We start from the raw sequence: 18,330 nt of genomic DNA, 5'->3' as shown, positions 1-18,330 counted from the left end.
AAACTTCTGGAAACCCAAACAGTTCCCTTTAAGGGACTCACACATGGACTTACTCAGATTCACTCCCTCTGAGCTTCAGCATCTGGGTAGCAACTTGAAAGGTACCAGTGGCATACAGGGAGGAACTGAAGTATCTGGCATCAAGGCAGGAGCTAGAGGACAGTATTCTCTCAGACAGAAAGTTGGTCAGAGTCCGCTGTCGCTTTTCTGCACCCTCCAGACATACCCAATTTAAGAGACCGCCCAAACTATTAACTGTGACATTTCCATATGAATGGCTGGTCTTGGCTCATGCTCCACAACTTTCTAAATCCTATCATACAAGCAACAGCTGGCCTCAGTGAGCCCCTGGCCCCTGCACCTCTTGCTAAGGGGTAACACGCCTAGCACTAGCAGCAGCCAGCATGCATTCACAGGTTTGCTTCACCTGGGAATCTCCAAGCCCAGCACAAGTAGCAAATCTCTGACTGCTTTATAGCTCAGGCAGGGTAGCTCTGGACAGAACATAGGTGAGAGCTGACTTTGGCCTGCACCACCTGGAAACACCAGAGCCAACATACCCAGCGGACAGCTGCAGACCATGTCAGAGCACCACCACCTTGCCCCTGCACAGCTAATCCTCCACAGAGGGCAGAGTTGGTGGTCAGTGGTCACAGCCAGTCTTATAGCTGCCTGGCCCGGGTAAATCCCGTTGACCTGTAGTTGAGCAATCAAGGCTCAATTATAAGAGGAGGGTGTACTCATTCCACATGGAGGGTGCACCTTGAGTACTCAACTTGTGTGATAGTGCCACTGGACTGTACAGGACACCTGTTACATTAGGGCATGCTGCCAAGACCAGGAATCACAGCAGCTCTACCTGATACATAGAAACAAACACAGGGAGCTGCCAAAGTGGGGGACAAAGAAACATGGCCCAAATGAAAGAATAGATCAAAACTCCAAAAGAGAACTAAACAAAATGGAGATAAGAAATCTAGCAGTTACAGAGTTTAAAACACTGGTCATAAAGACGTTCAAGGTCCTTAGTGAGGACCTCAACAACATAAAAAAGACCCAGTCAGAAATAAAGGATACACTAATTGAAATAAAGAACAACTTACAAGGGAATGAGTAGAGTAGATGAAACCGAGAATCAATGATTTGATTTAAGAAACTGCAGAAGATGGGCCTCAATATAGGATAGGGTCAATAAGAGATACAGAGAAATGTTACACAAAATATTTGAGGTAATAAGCTATTAAGCAAAAAAAAATCCAGCCAATCAGAACAACAAGAAGAAAAAAGAATATAAAAAACAAGGATAGTGTAAGCAGCTGCTGGGACAGCCTCAAGCATTCCAAAATTCACATCATAGTGGTGCCAGAAGGAGAAGAGAAAGAGCAAGAAATTGGAAATCTATTTGAAAAAACGATGAAAGAAAACTTACCTACTTTGGTGGAGGAAATAGACATGCAAGTCCAGGAAGCATAGAGAGTCCCAAACAAGACGGATGCAAAGAGGCCCATGACAAGACACATCGTAATTAAAATGCAAAAGGTTGTAGATGAAGATAGAATCTTAAAAGCAGCAAGAGAAAAGAAGTTAGTTACCTACAGAGGAGTTCCCATAAGACTGTCAGCTGATTTCTCAAAAGAAACTTTGCAGGCTTGAGGGGGCTGGCAAGACATTCAAAAGTCATGAAAAGCAGTGACCTGTAGCCAAGATTGCTCTACCCAGCAAAACTGTCATTTAGAATCGAAGGGCAGATAAAGAGCTTCCCAGACAAGAAAAAACTAAAGGATCTCATCATCACCAAACCGTTGTTATATGAAATATTGAACTTACTTAAGAAAAATAAGATCATAATTATGAACAGTAAAATGGCAATAAATACATATCTATCAATGATTGAATCTAGAAAACAAACTAAGCAAACAGGAAGAACAGAGATAGAATCATGGATATGGAGAGCGTTTTCATGGTTGCCATATAGGGGGCTGGTTTGGAGGAAAGGGGGAAGAGGTGAGGGGATTAAGAAGTACAAATTGGTAGTCACAGAATAGCCATGGGGATATAAAGCACAGTATAGGAAATGGAGTAGCCAAAGAACTTATACTCGTGACCCATGGACATGAACAGTGGTGTGGGGATTGCCTAAGGGAGTGTGGGTGCTGGGTGGAGGAGGGCAAAGGGGTAAAAATTGGGACAACTGTAATAGCAATAATCAGTATAATTGAAAAAGTACAAAAAAATGCTGTCAATATCTGTCCAAAAAAAAAAAGCATTACTTTCTTTAATTTGTTCTTGGTTCATCTCAAGTTCAAGGTGATAAATCCTTATGGGATTTTGTGGCCCTTATTGTGCCAACACAAGAAGGGCTCTACTTAAGTTAGTTTCTTTTAAAGTAATGGTATTTTCTTTGATTCTGTTTAATATTTTAGTTTTATCTTCTGGATCAGCTACAGTTCTACGATGTTTTTCTTGCAATGACGTGATTAGCGTAGCACATGCTATTCTCAGTATGAATGCACTGTGAATGTGGACAAGAGTAGGAAATCTGAATTTTCTTCTCAGTTCATCGCTTGGTTTCCCATATGATGTTGATCCTTTTGAATATAACGGCACCTTGCGTTACCTTCTTTCAGAAATAGTTGTAGGTTCCTTACTACCTTTTAATTAATACTTAATAACTTACCACTTCAAATAGTTTGGATAACATTTCTCTGTATCTCTTATTGACCTTATCCTATATTGAGACCCATCTTCAGCAGTCTGTTCTATCAGTCATTTAATTACTCTGAAGAGGTTAGTGTCATAAGGAAACCTGGAAATGTCATTTGTGTACTCCGTCCTCTAGATCATTTATGACATTTTAAAGTGATTTCTAGTTCAAGTTCTATCAGTTATTTTTACTTTATTTCTGCCTTCACATAATTTCTTTATCCATAACTTTCTTCAATTCAAGGTGATTGAACTTGCTAAATAGTCTTTGATGTGGAAGTATAGGTGCCAACCACTCATTTTCCTTAATTTTCTTGAAGGCTTATTCTTTTAAAAAATTTTTATTGCTTAATCAGGCATGCTTTCTCTATACAGATAGCATGTTGATTTTTTTTCTCAAGGAATTTATGGTGGTCTTCTTAAGACTTAGTATCTTAGAACTCGAATGTGTTAATGGTGTTTAAAAAACAATCTCTTGTAATATAAATTGAGGGAGGATGGGTAGTATCTGTGCATCTTATATACATTTTGAACTGGAGATTTTATTATTACCTTTAATATATTTCATTGAATTTCCTCCATCACTCTGTAATCAATTAATTTGATAAATTAAAAAAAAAAATCCTAGCCCTGGCTGGTATGGCTGAGTGGATCGGGTGCTGGCCTGCAAACTGAAAGGTCATCAGTTTGATTCCCAGTCAGGGCACATGCCTGGGTTGTGGGCCAGGTCCTCAGTTGGGGGCGTCTGAGGGGCAACCTATTGATGTATCTCTCGCACATCAATGTTTCTTTCCTTCTCTTTCTCCCTCCCTTCTTCTCTCTAAAAACAAGTAAATAAAATCTTTTTTAAAAATCCTAGGTTTGTTTTTATTTCTTCCTGAGAATCTTTTTTTCCTGAAAAGATAACTTTACACAAATAGTATACTGGACCTTTATTTCCCGCTATACACTTTTTTAAATGGATAAATGAACTGAATTTTAAAGAGATTATATAACTTGTCCATATTCACTAAGGAAGGAGTGATGAAGTGAGGCTTTATGAATTCAAAACCCTCGTTTAACCACTGTGCTGTATTTCAGTCCAGAATAAAGATGTCAAAGGGCACGGTGTTAGCATGGAGATACCGGTTGAGCATATAAAACTAAAGGGAAAGGATTGCATTTTTGCTTAAGATAAGGTAGACAGCACTACAGAAGTCATAGTACATTGTTTGAATTTAAATGTAAGAATAGAATGTTTTTATTAAAACTAATCAATGTGGCTTATGGTGAAATTTTGAAAGCTGTATTTGAGGTATTTTTAATGCCATTAGAACATGTTTGATTGCCAAGCTCATGTGATTTATACGTACTGTACTATTACATTTTCTCTTTGTCAAATTTACCACAATATGGCCATAATTTTGTTTCTAGGTAGTCGGCCTGTACCGATTATGTGGTTCAGCAGCAGTCAAGAAAGAACTCCGAGAGGCTTTTGAGAGGGATAGCAAAGCTGTTGCTCTCTGTGAAAACCAGTACCCAGATGTAAATGTGATAACAGGTAATGAATAGGTTGAACTTTATGTACACATTTTGGAAAGACTACATCTGCAGGAAAGAGAATTGAAATACTATTTTTTAGCCTAACTTTAATTTGGTTTTATTCTGAAGTCTTAACTTATCCTGGGAAAATTAGGGACAACTTCCTGGAGGAGGTGACACCTCAGACTGTTTTTTTTTTTGTTTTTTGTTTTTTTTAATTTGTTGAGGGGGAGGGAAGGAAGAAGAAAGGGAGAGAAACTTCAATGTGTGGTTGCCTCTCAACACACCTCCTACTGGGGACCTGGTGTACAATCCAGGCATGTGCCCTGACTAGGAATCAAACTGGCAACCCTTTGGTTCACAGACTGGCACTCAATCCACTGAACCGCACCAGCCAGGGCCCAGACTGTTTTAAAATGTGATCTGTACTTAGCCAGGCAAAGTCTGGAGGAGGGCACTCTATTAGCAAAACCTTGGAGATGGGAAATTATATAACTTGTAGCACTTGCTAAGAGGAAGGTAGTAGGCTGGACAGTGGTGAAAGATGGCTGCGATGCTCTCTCACACTGGAACCCAGAACTGACAGTGAGGATCATTGGAACCAGCAGAGTTAGAACCTAGTTATTTCCCTTCCCTTCCCCCTTCCCCAACTTCATTTTTTCCCCTTTTCTTCTCTCCCTTCAGTCTCCTCCTGCCTCCTTTTCCTCTTCTGCCTCCCTTCTTTCCTTCCTTCCTTCCTTCCTTCCTTCCAAGTTAATTGGATGAGATTTTCCATGTACTGGGTTTTATAACAGCACTTCCACATTAGAGACATACAGGTAGCTAGGAGAGCTGAAAGAAAGGTAAGGATAATGGTGATCACCAATTATTTGAACTGAGTATGTGTAATTCTATAATAAATCTTTTTTGGTTATTCTTGTGTATTTAGAAAAAAAACTTTTAAAAATTGTTTCTTTGTGTTATATTGCTAAAGACTAAAATCTGAAAGATTATTTTTGATTTTTTTCTCCAAATCAGAACTGGCGTTTTAAACCTAACACTATATATTTCTGGGGTGCTAGCATGATAGTGGTAGTAGAAATTAAAGTGAGAATTCCAAAGGAGAAGGGAAGTCTGCGTAGGAATGACTAGAATTGACTTAATCACTTATCCTTCCGTGTCTGAAAGTTATTTACTTCCTAAGTATTTACTGAACATTTATTACATACCAGGCATTCTTATAGGCACCAGGGACAAGTGAACAAGACAAACAGTGTCTCAATGGGTGAAAAAAATCAGTAATCAAACCAATGAATAATAAGATGTAGTAACTTATTGGTGATAGTGGGCAACAGGCATGATGCCGATTGGAGTTAGTAGTCAGCTTGGTGACTCTGGCACTACGGTGGTCAGAGAAGAAACTCTGAGAAATGCATTTCAAGCTGTGATCTGTCTATATGATACAGAGTTATAGCCATTGGAAGATTTAGGGCCAGAGCTCTCGGCAGAGAGAACAGGGTGAAATTTGTGATGGACTAAAACAAAGGTACTATAAACCAGCCTGCCTGTCTGCCTCCAGGAGGTAGAAGTAGTGTTAGTGATTAGAATGGTTTTATATATATAATGTTTATATATATCTTTAATATCTATATGTAAATATATTTAAAATATATAAATATATGTAAATATATATATTTTTAGTGTGATGATATATGTATCCCACCATTGGCTGAGTAGAATTTTCCTGTGTAGTTAGTCTCTGTGCTTGATGAAGGTGAGAGGCATGTGGTTTCATAGTATCTATTACAGAGCAGTTTCAGATATGTAGTCAGAACCATTTCTTTATTTACTTATAATTGCCTGCATTTTCAAGTACATGATAAAAGTTTACTGTGTTGCACTAAATAAACTTCATCATAAATTTCCTCCAAGTCTCTCTTAGGTAGCTCCTATAGCATTAAAGATTGTCATGACAGACTTATTATCTTAAGGTTTTTATGTCCCCAAAGTGTTTGAAAGATATTAAGAAGGAAATATGACTTAAGATATTCCTGTTTGCCACTTAGTTTTTGGGATAAGGCTATATAGTTAAATTTCTAGGTTGATGAGTAGTTACATTTTTTTTGTCACAACATACATAAATACCTCTTCTCTGTATCATTTTGTAAAATTTTTTGAATTTTTTCCCTATGGACCCTTTGCTTACAGAAAAGAAACAACTTTTACGTTATCAAACATAATGTTCATTGAACATAATTTTAAGTGCTTAGTATTTGTTAATAATAATTCTCCATTATTTGCCCTTAAATTATAGTGAAGTCAGTAATCTTGAACTTGGATTAATTTAAAACTCCATTTATATTAACGATCATTTAACATATTAATTATATAAAGGATAATGATATTTGAAATGTATGTTTCACTAAGTTATAACATTATCTTTTCTAGAGATCATTTAGGTTTTAATTCAATAGAAATGCATGATGGGGCAAGTCTCACACTACCAGGACATACTGAATTCTGTTAGAACTAACAAGTCTTGCTTTGTGAAGGAACACATGGAATTGTTCTTGTTTTTTGAATTATGCTCTAGAGGGTTAGTAGTTTTTTATGTGGCAGCTACAGAAAATTTTATTTCCACTAATTGTAATCAGCTGTTTTCTTTACACAGAATGTTGCTGCTGTTCATTGTAGATAGTTTTAGACTGCAAAACTAATGGTGGTAGTAAAGATCACGTGGTATAGATTAAGGAATGGGAATAAACAATTATAGCATGCCTACTATTTACAAAGTGTTTTATCTTTATCCTCACTGTACACCTAACATGTATTGATTACTATGAAATGCCAAAACACTATTTATATATGGCATATATCTTCATTATGTCAAAGAAAGAATTTGGTCAATATTCTCTTGGTTTCCCAGTGCTCTTTCCAGATTATTACCTTCCACTGTTTAATAGAAATTTATGCTCTCTTGAGGAATGAAGCTTTCTTGGGGCTAATGACACATTCTGACATCATCTTAACCTTCCTTATTTAACATCATCTACAGAACTTTGGGGCATTCCCATTTATTCAGTAAAGACTTTGGTAATCTTCCCTATTGTTATATTTCCAACCAAAGTCTTGTCATCATCCTAAACTGTTTTAACATACAAATGACCAATTCAGAATCCATTTGCTAAAACATCGTTCTTTCCCCATTAAATTGTTTTTTGCACCTTGTCAGGAAACAATTGACCATAAACGTGAGGGTTTATTTCTGGACTCTAAATTCTGTTTCATTGATCTGTACGTGTGTCTTTATGCCATTACCACACTGTGTTGATTACTGAAGCTTTGTATAAACTTTGAAATTGGGAGGTATTGGTCTTCCAGTGTTCTTTTTTTGCAGGGGTGTCCAGCCCATAGCCCATGGGCTGCATGCAGCCCAGGATGATTGTGAATGTGGCCAAACACAACATCGTAAATTTACTGAAGACACTATGAGATTTTTTTTGTGATTACATGTTGCAATGTATTTAATGTGTGGCCCAGGACAACTCTTCTTCCAGTGTGGTGCAGAGATGACAAAACGTTGGACACATCTGTTTTTTGTTGTTGGGGAATTTTTTTTGGCTATTTTTGGTTTCTTGCATTTCCATATGAATTTTAGAATCAGCTTGTAAATTTCTGTGAAAAGCTATCTGGTTTTGCATTAAATCTGTAATCAATTTAGGAATATTGCCACGTTAACAGTATTAAGTCCTCCGATCTATTAACATAAGGTATAGCTTTCCATTTATTTAGATCATTTTTTTCATAAGTGCTTTTTAATTTTCAGAGTACAAGTTTTGTACTATTTTGTTAAATTTATCCAAAAGTAATCCTTTTTTTATTGTTATTCCATTAAATTTGTCCCAATTTCTCCCTTTTTGCCCTCCTCCGCTCAACCCACCCTGAATAAGTAATTCTTTTTGATGCTATTGTAAATGTAATTATCTTAATTTTTTTGGACTGTTCATTTTTAGTGATAGAAATACAACTGATTTTTGCATATTGATCTTGTACCTTCTAAACTTTACTAGTTCTATTAGTTTTTTTAGTATTCCTTAGTATTTGCTCTATATGAGATTGTCATTGGCAAATAAAGAAGAGTTTTACTTCTCTCTTTTTAAAATGGATTTTTATTTCTTTTTCTTGCCTAATTGCGTTGTTAGAACCTCTAATATAATGGTTGAGTAGCAGTTGTAAGACTGAACATTCTTATCTTGTTCCTGATTTTAGGAAAAAGCAGTCTATAACTATTAGTTATGACATGAAATGGGTTTTTCATAGGTCCCCTTTATCAAGTCAGGGGAGTTCCTTTCTATTGAAATGATCATGTGGTTTTTGTAATTTATTTTATTGATACAGTATATTACATTAATTGGTTTTCAGATGTTAAACCAACCTTGTATTCCAGAGATAAATCCCACTTGGTGATGATGTATCCTTTTTTTTTTTTTTTTTTTTTTTAGTACCTTGCTGGATCTAATGTGTTATTATTTTGTTTTTTTTTTTTTTAGGTATATTTTATTGATTATGCTATTACACTTTCCCAATTTCTCCCCCTTTATCCTCCCTCCACCCTGCAGCTCCCAACCCTCCATCCTCCCACTCCTGCTTAGTTTGTGTCCATGGGTTGTGCATATAAGTTCTTTGAGTTATCTGTTTCCTATACCATTTTTAATCTCTCCCCATCTACTTTATGCCTACCAATTATGCTGCTTCTTCCCTGTACCTTTCCCCCTCTATACCTCCCTTCCCACTCTCCACTGAAATCTCTCAATGGGATCCATTTCTCTGATTCTGTTCCTGTTCTAGTTGTTTGCCTAGTTTTCGTTGTTTGTCTTTTAGGTTCATTTGTTGATAGTTGTGAATTTGTTGTCATTTTACTGTTCATAGTTTAGATCTTTTTCTTAGATAAATCCCTTTAACATTTCATATAATAATGGCTTGGCAGTGATGAACTCTTTAACTTGACCTTATCTGAGAAGCACTTTATCTGCCCTTCCATTCTAAATGATAGCTTTGCTGGATAGAGTAATCTTGGATGTAGGTCCCCTTTCATGATTTGGAATACTACTTTCCAGTCCCTTCCTGCCTACAAAGTTTCTTTTGAGAGATCAGCTGTCAGTCTTATGGGAACTCCTTTGTAGGTAACTGTCTCCTTTTCTCTTGCTGCTTTTAAGATTCTCTCCTTATCTTTAATCCTGGGTAATGTAATTATGATGTGCCTTGGTGTGTGCTTCCTTGGATCCAGCTTCTTTGGGACTTTCTGAGCTTCCTGGACTTCTTAGAAATTTATTTCCTTTGCCAGATTGGGGAAGTTCTCCTTCATTATTTTTTCAAATAAGTTTTCCATTTCTTGGTCTTCCTCTTCTCCTTCTGATACCCCTATGATTCGGATGTTGGAACATTGTCCTGGAGGTTCCTAAGCCTCTCCTCATTTTTTTGAATTCTTGTTTCTTCATTCTGTTCTGGTCAAATGTTTTTTTCTTCCTTCTGCTCCAATTCATTGATTTGAGTCCTGGTTTCCTTCCCTTCGCTGTTGATTCCCTATATATTTTTCTTTATTTCACTTTGCATAGCCTTCACTTTTTCCTCTATTTTGCACCCATACTCAACCATTTCTGTGAGCATCCTGACCAGTGTTTTGAACTCTACATATGATAGGTTGGCTATCACTTCATCACTTAATTCTGGTTTTGGAACTTTGATCTGTTCATTTGGGCCATATTTTTTCTCTCGGGGGTCTTGTTACGTTGTAAGGGTCAGAGCCTTAGGTATTTGCCAGGGCGGGGCAACCCATGTGGCTGCATTGTGGCACTGTGTGTGGGGGAAAGGTCAGAGAGGGAACAATGCCTCTGACTCTACTCTTGGCCAGCTTTTAGTCACTTCCCCAGCTACCCACAAGAAAATTGGGCCCCTCTGGTGCTGATTCCTGGGTGGGTGGGTTTGTGTACATTCTAGGACCCTGTGGGTCTCTCCAGCAAACTCTCCTGTGAGGCTGGGAATTTCTCCTGCTACTGCAATCCCCACAGGTTTTTACAGCCAGAGGTTTGAGGCTTTATTCTCCTGTACTGGACCTCTGGGTTGTGTGGTGTATCTCGCTCTCCAGTTGTTCCTCCCAGTTTATCCTCACGCAAATGCAGGACTGCCTGGTCTGCCAACTGCCACCTCACCTACCCGGTCCGCCAGCCACCGCCTTGCTGCATGTCCTCTCTGCCCTGTCTGCCTGTCTCCACCCCTCCTACTGGTCTGGATGAATGTTTCTTTTCTAACTCCTTAGCTGTCAGACTTCCACACAGTTCGATTTTCTGGCAGTTCCAATTATTTTTTTGTTTTTAAATTTGCTGTTGTCCTTCTTTTGGTTGTGCAAGGAAGCAAAATGTATCTACCTACACCTCCATCTTGGCTGAAAGTCCTTGAATTAGTAATTTTAAAACTTCCTACAAAATAAAGTCAAGCCCAGATAGTTTTTCTGATGAATACTACCATATATTGAAGGAATAATTAATATCATTTCTTCACAAAGTCTTCCCCAAAATAGGAAAGAACACTTTCCAACTCACTCTACGAGGTCAATATTACCCTCATACCAAAACCAAAGACATCACAAGGAAAATACAGACCAATATTCAGGAATATAGACACAAAATTCCTCAACAAAATACTAACACATTAGGAGTTCCAGCCAAGATGGAGGTGTAGGTAGAAACCCTTCAATTCCTTGCACAACCAAAAAGAGGATAACAACCAATCTAAAATCAATAAACAACCAGAAGTGCCAGAAAATCAAACTGCATGGAGGTCTGACAACCAAGGAATTAAAGAAAGTCAAACAGAACAACCAGACTGGTAAGAACCCATGGCAAGGCCACGAACCATGTGGGCAGGGCCAGCTAAGAGAAACTGTGACTCAGAGCTGGCTGTGGGCTACGGTGGTTGCTGTGGTGGGAGAAACTCCCAGTCTCACATGAGAGTTCATTGGAAAGTGGGCTAGAGCCGAGCAGGCAAGCTGTACTGTTTCCTCTCTGGCCCTTTCCCCCACAGGCAGTGCCCCAGCGCAGCAAGGAGGGTTGCCCTGTCCTGGTAAATTCCTAAGGCCCTGGCCCCTTACAACCTATCAGCTGCACCAAGACAAAGAAATATGGCCTAAATGAAAGAACAAAGTAATGCTTCAGAAAGAAAGTTAAGTGGTGAGGAGATAGTCAACCTATCTGATGGAGAATTTAAAGCCCTGGTAATCAAAATGGTAATCACAGATCTGATTGAGCTTGGTCGAAAAATGAAAAAACAAATGAATGATACCCAAAGGGAAATAATGTAAAATATTCAGGGACCCAACAGTGACAGGAAGGAATCCAGGACTCAAAGCAACGATTTGGAGCAAAAAAAAAAAAGAAATAAACATCCATCCAGAAGAAAAGGAAGAAACAAGAATCCAGAAAAATGGAGAGAGACTTAGGAACCTCTGGGACAACTTGAAATGTTCTAATATCCAAATTACTTCTGGGGTGCCAGAAGAAGAACAACAACAGCAAGAAATTGAAAACTTATTTGAACAAATAATGAAGGAAAACTTCCCCAATCTGGCAAAGGAAATAAACTTCCGGGAAGTCCCGGAAGCCCAGAGAGTCCCAAAGAAGTTGGATCCAAGGAAGCACATACCAAGGCACATCATAATTACATTACCCAGGATTAAAGATAAGGAGAGAATCTTAAAAGCAGCAAGAGAAAAGGAGACAGTTATCTTCAAAGGAGTTCCCTTAAGACTGATAGCTGATCTCAAAAGAAGCCTTACAGGCAAGAAGGGGCTGGAAAGAAGTATCTGAAGTCACTGAAAGGCAAGGACCTACACCCAAGATTACTCTATCCAGCAAAGCTTTCATTTAGAAAGGAAAGGTAGGTACAGTGCTTCCCAGATAATGTAAAGGATAAAGGAGTTCATCATCACCAAGCTCTTACTGGATAAAGTGTTAAAGGGACTTACCTAAGAAAAAGATCAAAACTATGAACATTAAAATGACAACAATCTCACAACTATCAACAACTGAACATAAAAAAAAAACAAAAAGAAAGTAAACAAACAACTAGAACAGAAACAGAATCACAGAAATGGAGATCACATGGAGGGTTATCAGTGGGGTGGGGGGAAGGGGGGGTGGAGGAAGGAAGGTATAGGGAATAAGAAGCATAAATGCTGGGTACAAAATAAGACAGAGGTAGGGTAAGAATAATATAGGAAATGGAGAAGCCAAAGAACTTATATGTACAACCCATGGAAATGAACTAAGTGTGGGGTGGGAGGGAGTACCGGTGGGAGTGGTGGTGCAGGTTGAAGGGGAATAAAGGGGAGAAAAAATGGGATAACTGTAATAGCATAATCAATAAAATATATTAAGAAAATTACTAATTCAATATCTTGTCTATTCAGGTCTATTTCTTGCATAACTTTCAGTAGTTTATCTCTCTGAGTTATACTTGCATGTGAGTTGTCTAGTTTATTGGCATATAGCTGTTTATAAAATTCCTTTTATTTCTGTGAGGTGATAATGATTTAAGTTGTCTTCTCTCTTTTTTTCTTGGTCAGCCTAGTTGAGGATTTGTCATTTTTGTTGATCTTTTCAAAGAACCAATTTTTGGTTTTGTTGATTTTGTTTATTGTTTTCTATTATCTGTTCCATTAATTTCTACTCTGATCTTTATATTTTTCTTTCTTCTACTTACTTTGACTATAATACGCCCCTCTTTTTTTAGTTTCTTAAGAAAGAAACTGAGGCCATTGGTTTGGTAGAGTTGATCGTGCCCCGGAGAGTGTTCTATAGTATGTGCTGGGAACACAGGGGTCAAAAGAGAGAAGAATGGAGGCTGCATTCTGGTGGTGGGGGATGGGGCATAGAGGGAGGATGGAAGTGAACACAAAAGACAAAAGAAGGTAATGAAAATAAAAGTTAATACTTATCTTTTTTTATTCTCATTCTCTCTTCCACCCTCCCTCCCTCCTCTCTCTCATTCTCCAGTGTCTATTTAATATCTTCTCACTCTCCTATATTCTTATTTCAACAATATCATTCTTATTGATGACCTTGCCTCCTAACTTCTCAGAGAAAATAGAAACTATCAGTTAGGAACTTCCTCTACTTCTTGTGACTCAACCTGCCAACCTGCCTGCTTTTCCACTATCCTTTCTGCAACATTATAGAAATGATCTTCCTCACATTTTGAATTAATTTTAATTCTTTCATGTGTTCTCAGGGATCTCTTCTTCCTTCTTCTTTGGGGGCTTTGCTCAATTGATTATATTCCTTTTTCCTGGACCTTAAAAACAATTTCAGTATTTTCTTTACATTAGCATTTAAATGTTAAAATCTCTCCCATCTTTAAAAAATAACCCTACTTTGAACCTACTTCACCCTTGCTCTTTCTGCTCCTCTGTGGTTATCACCTCTCAAAGCCAAATTTCTGGAGCAGGTTGCCTATATTTTTCCCTTTTTCTCTATTTCCTTCATGTCCATTTACTTCCTAATCAACTCCAACATGACTTCTGTGTCCTTTATTGTCCTAAAACTGTGCTTACCAAGGTTGCTGATTTCCTTCTGTGGTGTACATTTTTTGGTCCTTGTCTCATTGTTTCTTATCCCTATTTATAAAACCCTGTTGCCTTAGAACCACAACGGGAATTTGTTAAAAATACGGGACAGGAGCCCTGACCCCTGGAGATTCTGATTTAGTAGAACTGACATGGGCCTCTGGAATCTATTGTTATAAAGTTTTTCAGTGTATTCATTGTGTAGTCAAGTTTTAGAAACAGTTCCCCACAGTATTAACGCAGTTCTTATCTAACCTAACTGTTGTTGGGTATCAGTTGATACTGTGGACTCTTGAACATTGTCTCCTTGACTTCCTTGGCAGCATATTCTCCACCTCTTCTTACCACTAATTCTTCTGTAGCCATTTATTCTTTAGTCACCTTTTGAAGATGCTCTTCCTGACAACCCATTAAGAGCCTTCTTCAGGGTCTTCTCTTTTTTTAAAGGTCTTATTTATTTATTTATTTATAGAAAGAGAGGAAGGAAGGGAGAAAAAGAGGGAGAGAAACACCAATGTGAGAGAAACACTGACCAGTTGCCTTTTATATATGCCCCATCTGGGGACCGAGCCCACAACCCGGGCATGTGCCTTGACTGGGAATTGAACCAGTGGCCTTTGGCTTTGCAGAATGATGCCCAACCAACTGACACATACCAGTCAGGGACAGGGTCTTTGCTTATCACTAGGCCCTCTTATATCACTCATTTTGCCTCCCTGGTAGTCCATCATTCTCAGGCTTCCACTTACTATCTTTAGTTGATCATTCTTAGGTGTGTGTGTCTAGCCATCTCTTTCCTGAGCCTCAGGTTTTTATATCCAGCAGCTTTGAATGTTTCATAGTACCTTCATATGTTCAGAATAAAACAACTTTCTACCCCTGAAAACATGGTTTTCCTCCTTTTTCCCTGTTTCAAGTAAGGGCACTACTATTCACCTAGATGCTGCAGCACCAAACCTAGGAAACAGCCTTACTCCTTCTTTTCCCTCAAAATTACAAGTGCATTTTTTTACTTAGCAGTCCTGTTTTGGGAATTATTCTACATATACAAAGCGATGATGTACAAAACTATTTAGTATATTTTAGAATAACAAAAAATTAGAAACAACCCAAGTATCCATCTGCGGCAGTGGACTCTGGGACATCCATGCATTGAAATAACATGATGTGGCCGTAAAATGTTTGAGGAAGCTATGTACTAAAAAGATCTCAAGCATATGATGTAAATAAAAAATCAAGTAACAGAACAGGATATATATCCTATCTTTTATGTAATAAAGAGGAAAGTAATATAATTTATACTTTAATTATCACATATGGTAATATATTTATATTTTCATAAAACTGGAAGGATGCATAAGAAACTAATGAAACATGGTTACTATTAAAATTTAAAAGATTATCAGATGGGGAGTTTTCTGTATGATCATGTTTAAGTTTATACTGAGCTTTCAAACTAAGTTCCAAGCTCAGAGCATGTTCTACATCAATATTCTACGTCTGTACTTGGGTATTTGATGTCAGAAATACCTCCTGTTTTTCCTTGTGATCACATTCTAGTCTTTGACTAAAAACTTACCTACCTTGCTTATATGTAACAACCATTTCCTCTACTATAGGTAATATCTCTTAGTTTATAACCACTTATGATGTGTTTGAAATTAACTTCTTTCCTATTATAATAACAAGTTTGAAGTTTTCTGTTCTTGGCTTTTGGTTTTGTTTATTTGGTTTTAGGAATGATTTTTCCCTTCCACAGTGTAGTGTTAGAGATAATCCAACCATCCAGTACATATGTGTAAGACATATGTCCTGTATTAAAGAGAAAATACATAGGTCACTTATTTGCAAAGGCTTTGGACCATTGGTACTCTTTCACTATCAAATAAAAATCTAGAAATTCAAAATTCATATAATTGGAATAATTTAAGAAATGCCCTGCTTTCTTAATTTTTACGTGTACATAGAGGAGCCTCCTATGAGAAGTCAGAATCAATGGGGTATGTATACCAAAAACGACTTGTTGTATGAACAACAAACCTCATATGTATGATCATTGGAGATTATAGGTCTGCACTTTTAGCATGGGTTCAAAACTAAAAGTCTATTAATGAGGCACTTAATAAATACAAAATGCTAGTGTTCTGTTATAATACATTTTTACATTATTGCTTTTATTATTTTCAGGATATTAAAAATTGTCTGTAATAATACTTAAATTAAAAAAAAAATCACCACAGTTTTTTATTTCACTTTGAAGACCAATCACTAATTGTCTCTGGTTTGTTTGTTTTCTAAAGGTGTTCTTAAAGACTATTTAAGAGAACTCCCTTCTCCTCTGATAACAAAGCAGCTTTATGAGGCTGTATTAGATGCCATGGTAAAAAATCCCTTGAAAATGTCATCAAATGGTTGTGAGAACGATCCAAGTGACTCCAAGTACACTGTAGCCCTACTGGACTGCCTGCCTGATGTTGAGAAGGTAAACATAATTGGCACACATTTTCACTGAAGACCAGCTAGTGAATTACATACTTAGCTCCAGAGTTACTGATAATTTTTTAGCTATTTTGACATTTGTGGCACTCTTGAGTGTTAGCTCTGCCTTTACTAATGGCTTCTTAAACAGCATAAATCTAGAAACTGCTTCTTAAACAGAATAAATTTAGAAAAAATAGTTATCTTTTCTGTGTTATTTTAGCCTAGGTATAGGTACTCTCATAAGTTTTTAAAGAGTATTGTTATCTTATTATTATAATAATATGTGTTTATTATAGAATAATTGGGAATATACAGAGAAGAATGGAAAAATTATAATGATCAAAACCCAGAGGCAACCATAATTAATATTTTATTTCCTTTTAGTATTTTAAAAATATGGCAGCTGTTTTGGTGTATAATGTTTAGCCTCAACAGTTAAGCAACCCCCAGCACCATTTCCTTCCTGCTTGCCTTTTCCCATTAGTCCCCTCCCCACAATCTCAGTCTTGGGACCAATGTCTTCAGGTATGCCTGCGGGAGAGAGAGGAGGATGGCTGGGTGTGCAGAACCAGTCTTAACCTAACTTTAGCTGTTGTTTCTTAGAATAAGAGGAAAAATAAGGGAAAAACATGGGGTTGGGCTTGTAGGCAGTAAGGTTGACTGCTTAGATTTCTTATGTGAGGGCAGAATGACCAAGAGTTAGTGGGTAGAAATGATAAGCCCAATAGCTTCATTCACTGGTCTACTGTAGTCTTCTGATTGTCCTGTGCTCTGCCCAATTAGATTAGCAATTACTACTCCTTTTGGTGGAGGGAGGAGAGTAGCTGTAAAGAGGTGAACAGATGCAGAAGGGTGGAGTAAAGGGATAGAAATATTCCCTAACCAATACAAGGTATAACTTATAAGCGTCATTTTACATGTAAGTGAAGAAATGCATGTCAGAGAATTTAAATCACTTGACCAAGGCTAGACAACTTTTATGAGTGTAATAATCGGTCACATGAATTTATGTCTTTCTGACCCTAAACCTCTTGCTATTAACATCCTTTCTAAAAAGGCTGCATAATATTCCACTGAGTGGATTTGACTTATATCACTATTCACTTTTGTATAATATTTAGGTTTTGAACCTATTTGTATATATTCACAGATTTTTTTTTTCAGCTAGAATTATTTATATGAGAATCTCAGAGTGGAGTTGCTGATTTAAATGATGTGAACATTTTAAGGCTCTTAATACATGTTTTCATATTAGTTTTCAAAAGGGACAAAAGAGTTATTTATATGTTTTTGGCTCATTTAATAGACAAAATAGATTTCTTATTTTAAGTTGTATTTTTTTTGTTTTTCTATTGAGATTGAAGCTGATATTTTAAAAATATTTTTAAAAAATTACTTATTTTTACAAAGAGGGGAAGGGAAGGGGAAAGAGAGGGAGAGAAACATCCATGTACAAGAGATACATCAATCAGTTGCCTCTCGCAAGCTTGCCGCTGGGGACCCAGCCCCTCAACCCAGGCATGTTCCCTGACCAGGAATCAAACCAGCAGCCTTTCATCTTGCAGGCTGGTACTCAATCCACACCAGCCAGGGCTGAACGTAATATTTTTAACCAGTTAAAAATGTGCTTGTGTGTGTGTGTGTGACAGAATTTTATTTCAAAATATCAACTTACATTCTTTTCTAGCTTTCATTTTCTCTTTCTTCCTTCCCTTCACAGCCAAACACTGAAAGAACATTTATTCCAGCTCCCATTATTTCTTTACCACTCATTTGTTACTCAACACTTTGTAATCTGGCTTTCTGCCCCATCACTCTGGACTTGTTCTTGCCAAGATTACTAATGACCTTCTAATCACCAAATCCAAGTGTCACCTAATAGCTCTAGGAATAACACTTCATTTTGTTTTTTCTTATAATTTTTTAAAATTACAGTTTTAATTGGAATTCATTTCTTTAATACAATTATGAATAAGAAATTATGCACTCATTTTATTTGTTAAATGATTTATTGTATACCACTACTT

General features: G+C 37.2%; 1 protein-coding gene across 2 annotated transcripts in view; it reads left to right on the top strand.

Annotated features, from left to right (window-relative positions):
* SYDE2 (synapse defective Rho GTPase homolog 2) overlaps positions 1–18,330 on the top strand; it is a 52,266-nt gene that overhangs the window by 20,925 nt on the left and 13,011 nt on the right. For both annotated transcript variants that reach the window (XM_024565349.4, XM_053920518.1), the window contains exons 4-5: positions 4,117–4,243; positions 16,123–16,304. In XM_024565349.4, the coding sequence (XP_024421117.3) occupies positions 4,117–4,243; positions 16,123–16,304 (309 nt within the window). The remainder of the gene's footprint in view (positions 1–4,116; positions 4,244–16,122; positions 16,305–18,330) is intronic.

Source organism: Desmodus rotundus, chromosome 3 (genome assembly GCF_022682495.2).
Source record: "Desmodus rotundus isolate HL8 chromosome 3, HLdesRot8A.1, whole genome shotgun sequence".
In the NCBI taxonomy this organism is placed as follows: Eukaryota; Metazoa; Chordata; class Mammalia; order Chiroptera; family Phyllostomidae; genus Desmodus; species Desmodus rotundus.
The sequence above is the reverse complement of the archived record's forward strand: the minus strand, read 5'-3'. Positions and strand labels throughout refer to the sequence as shown.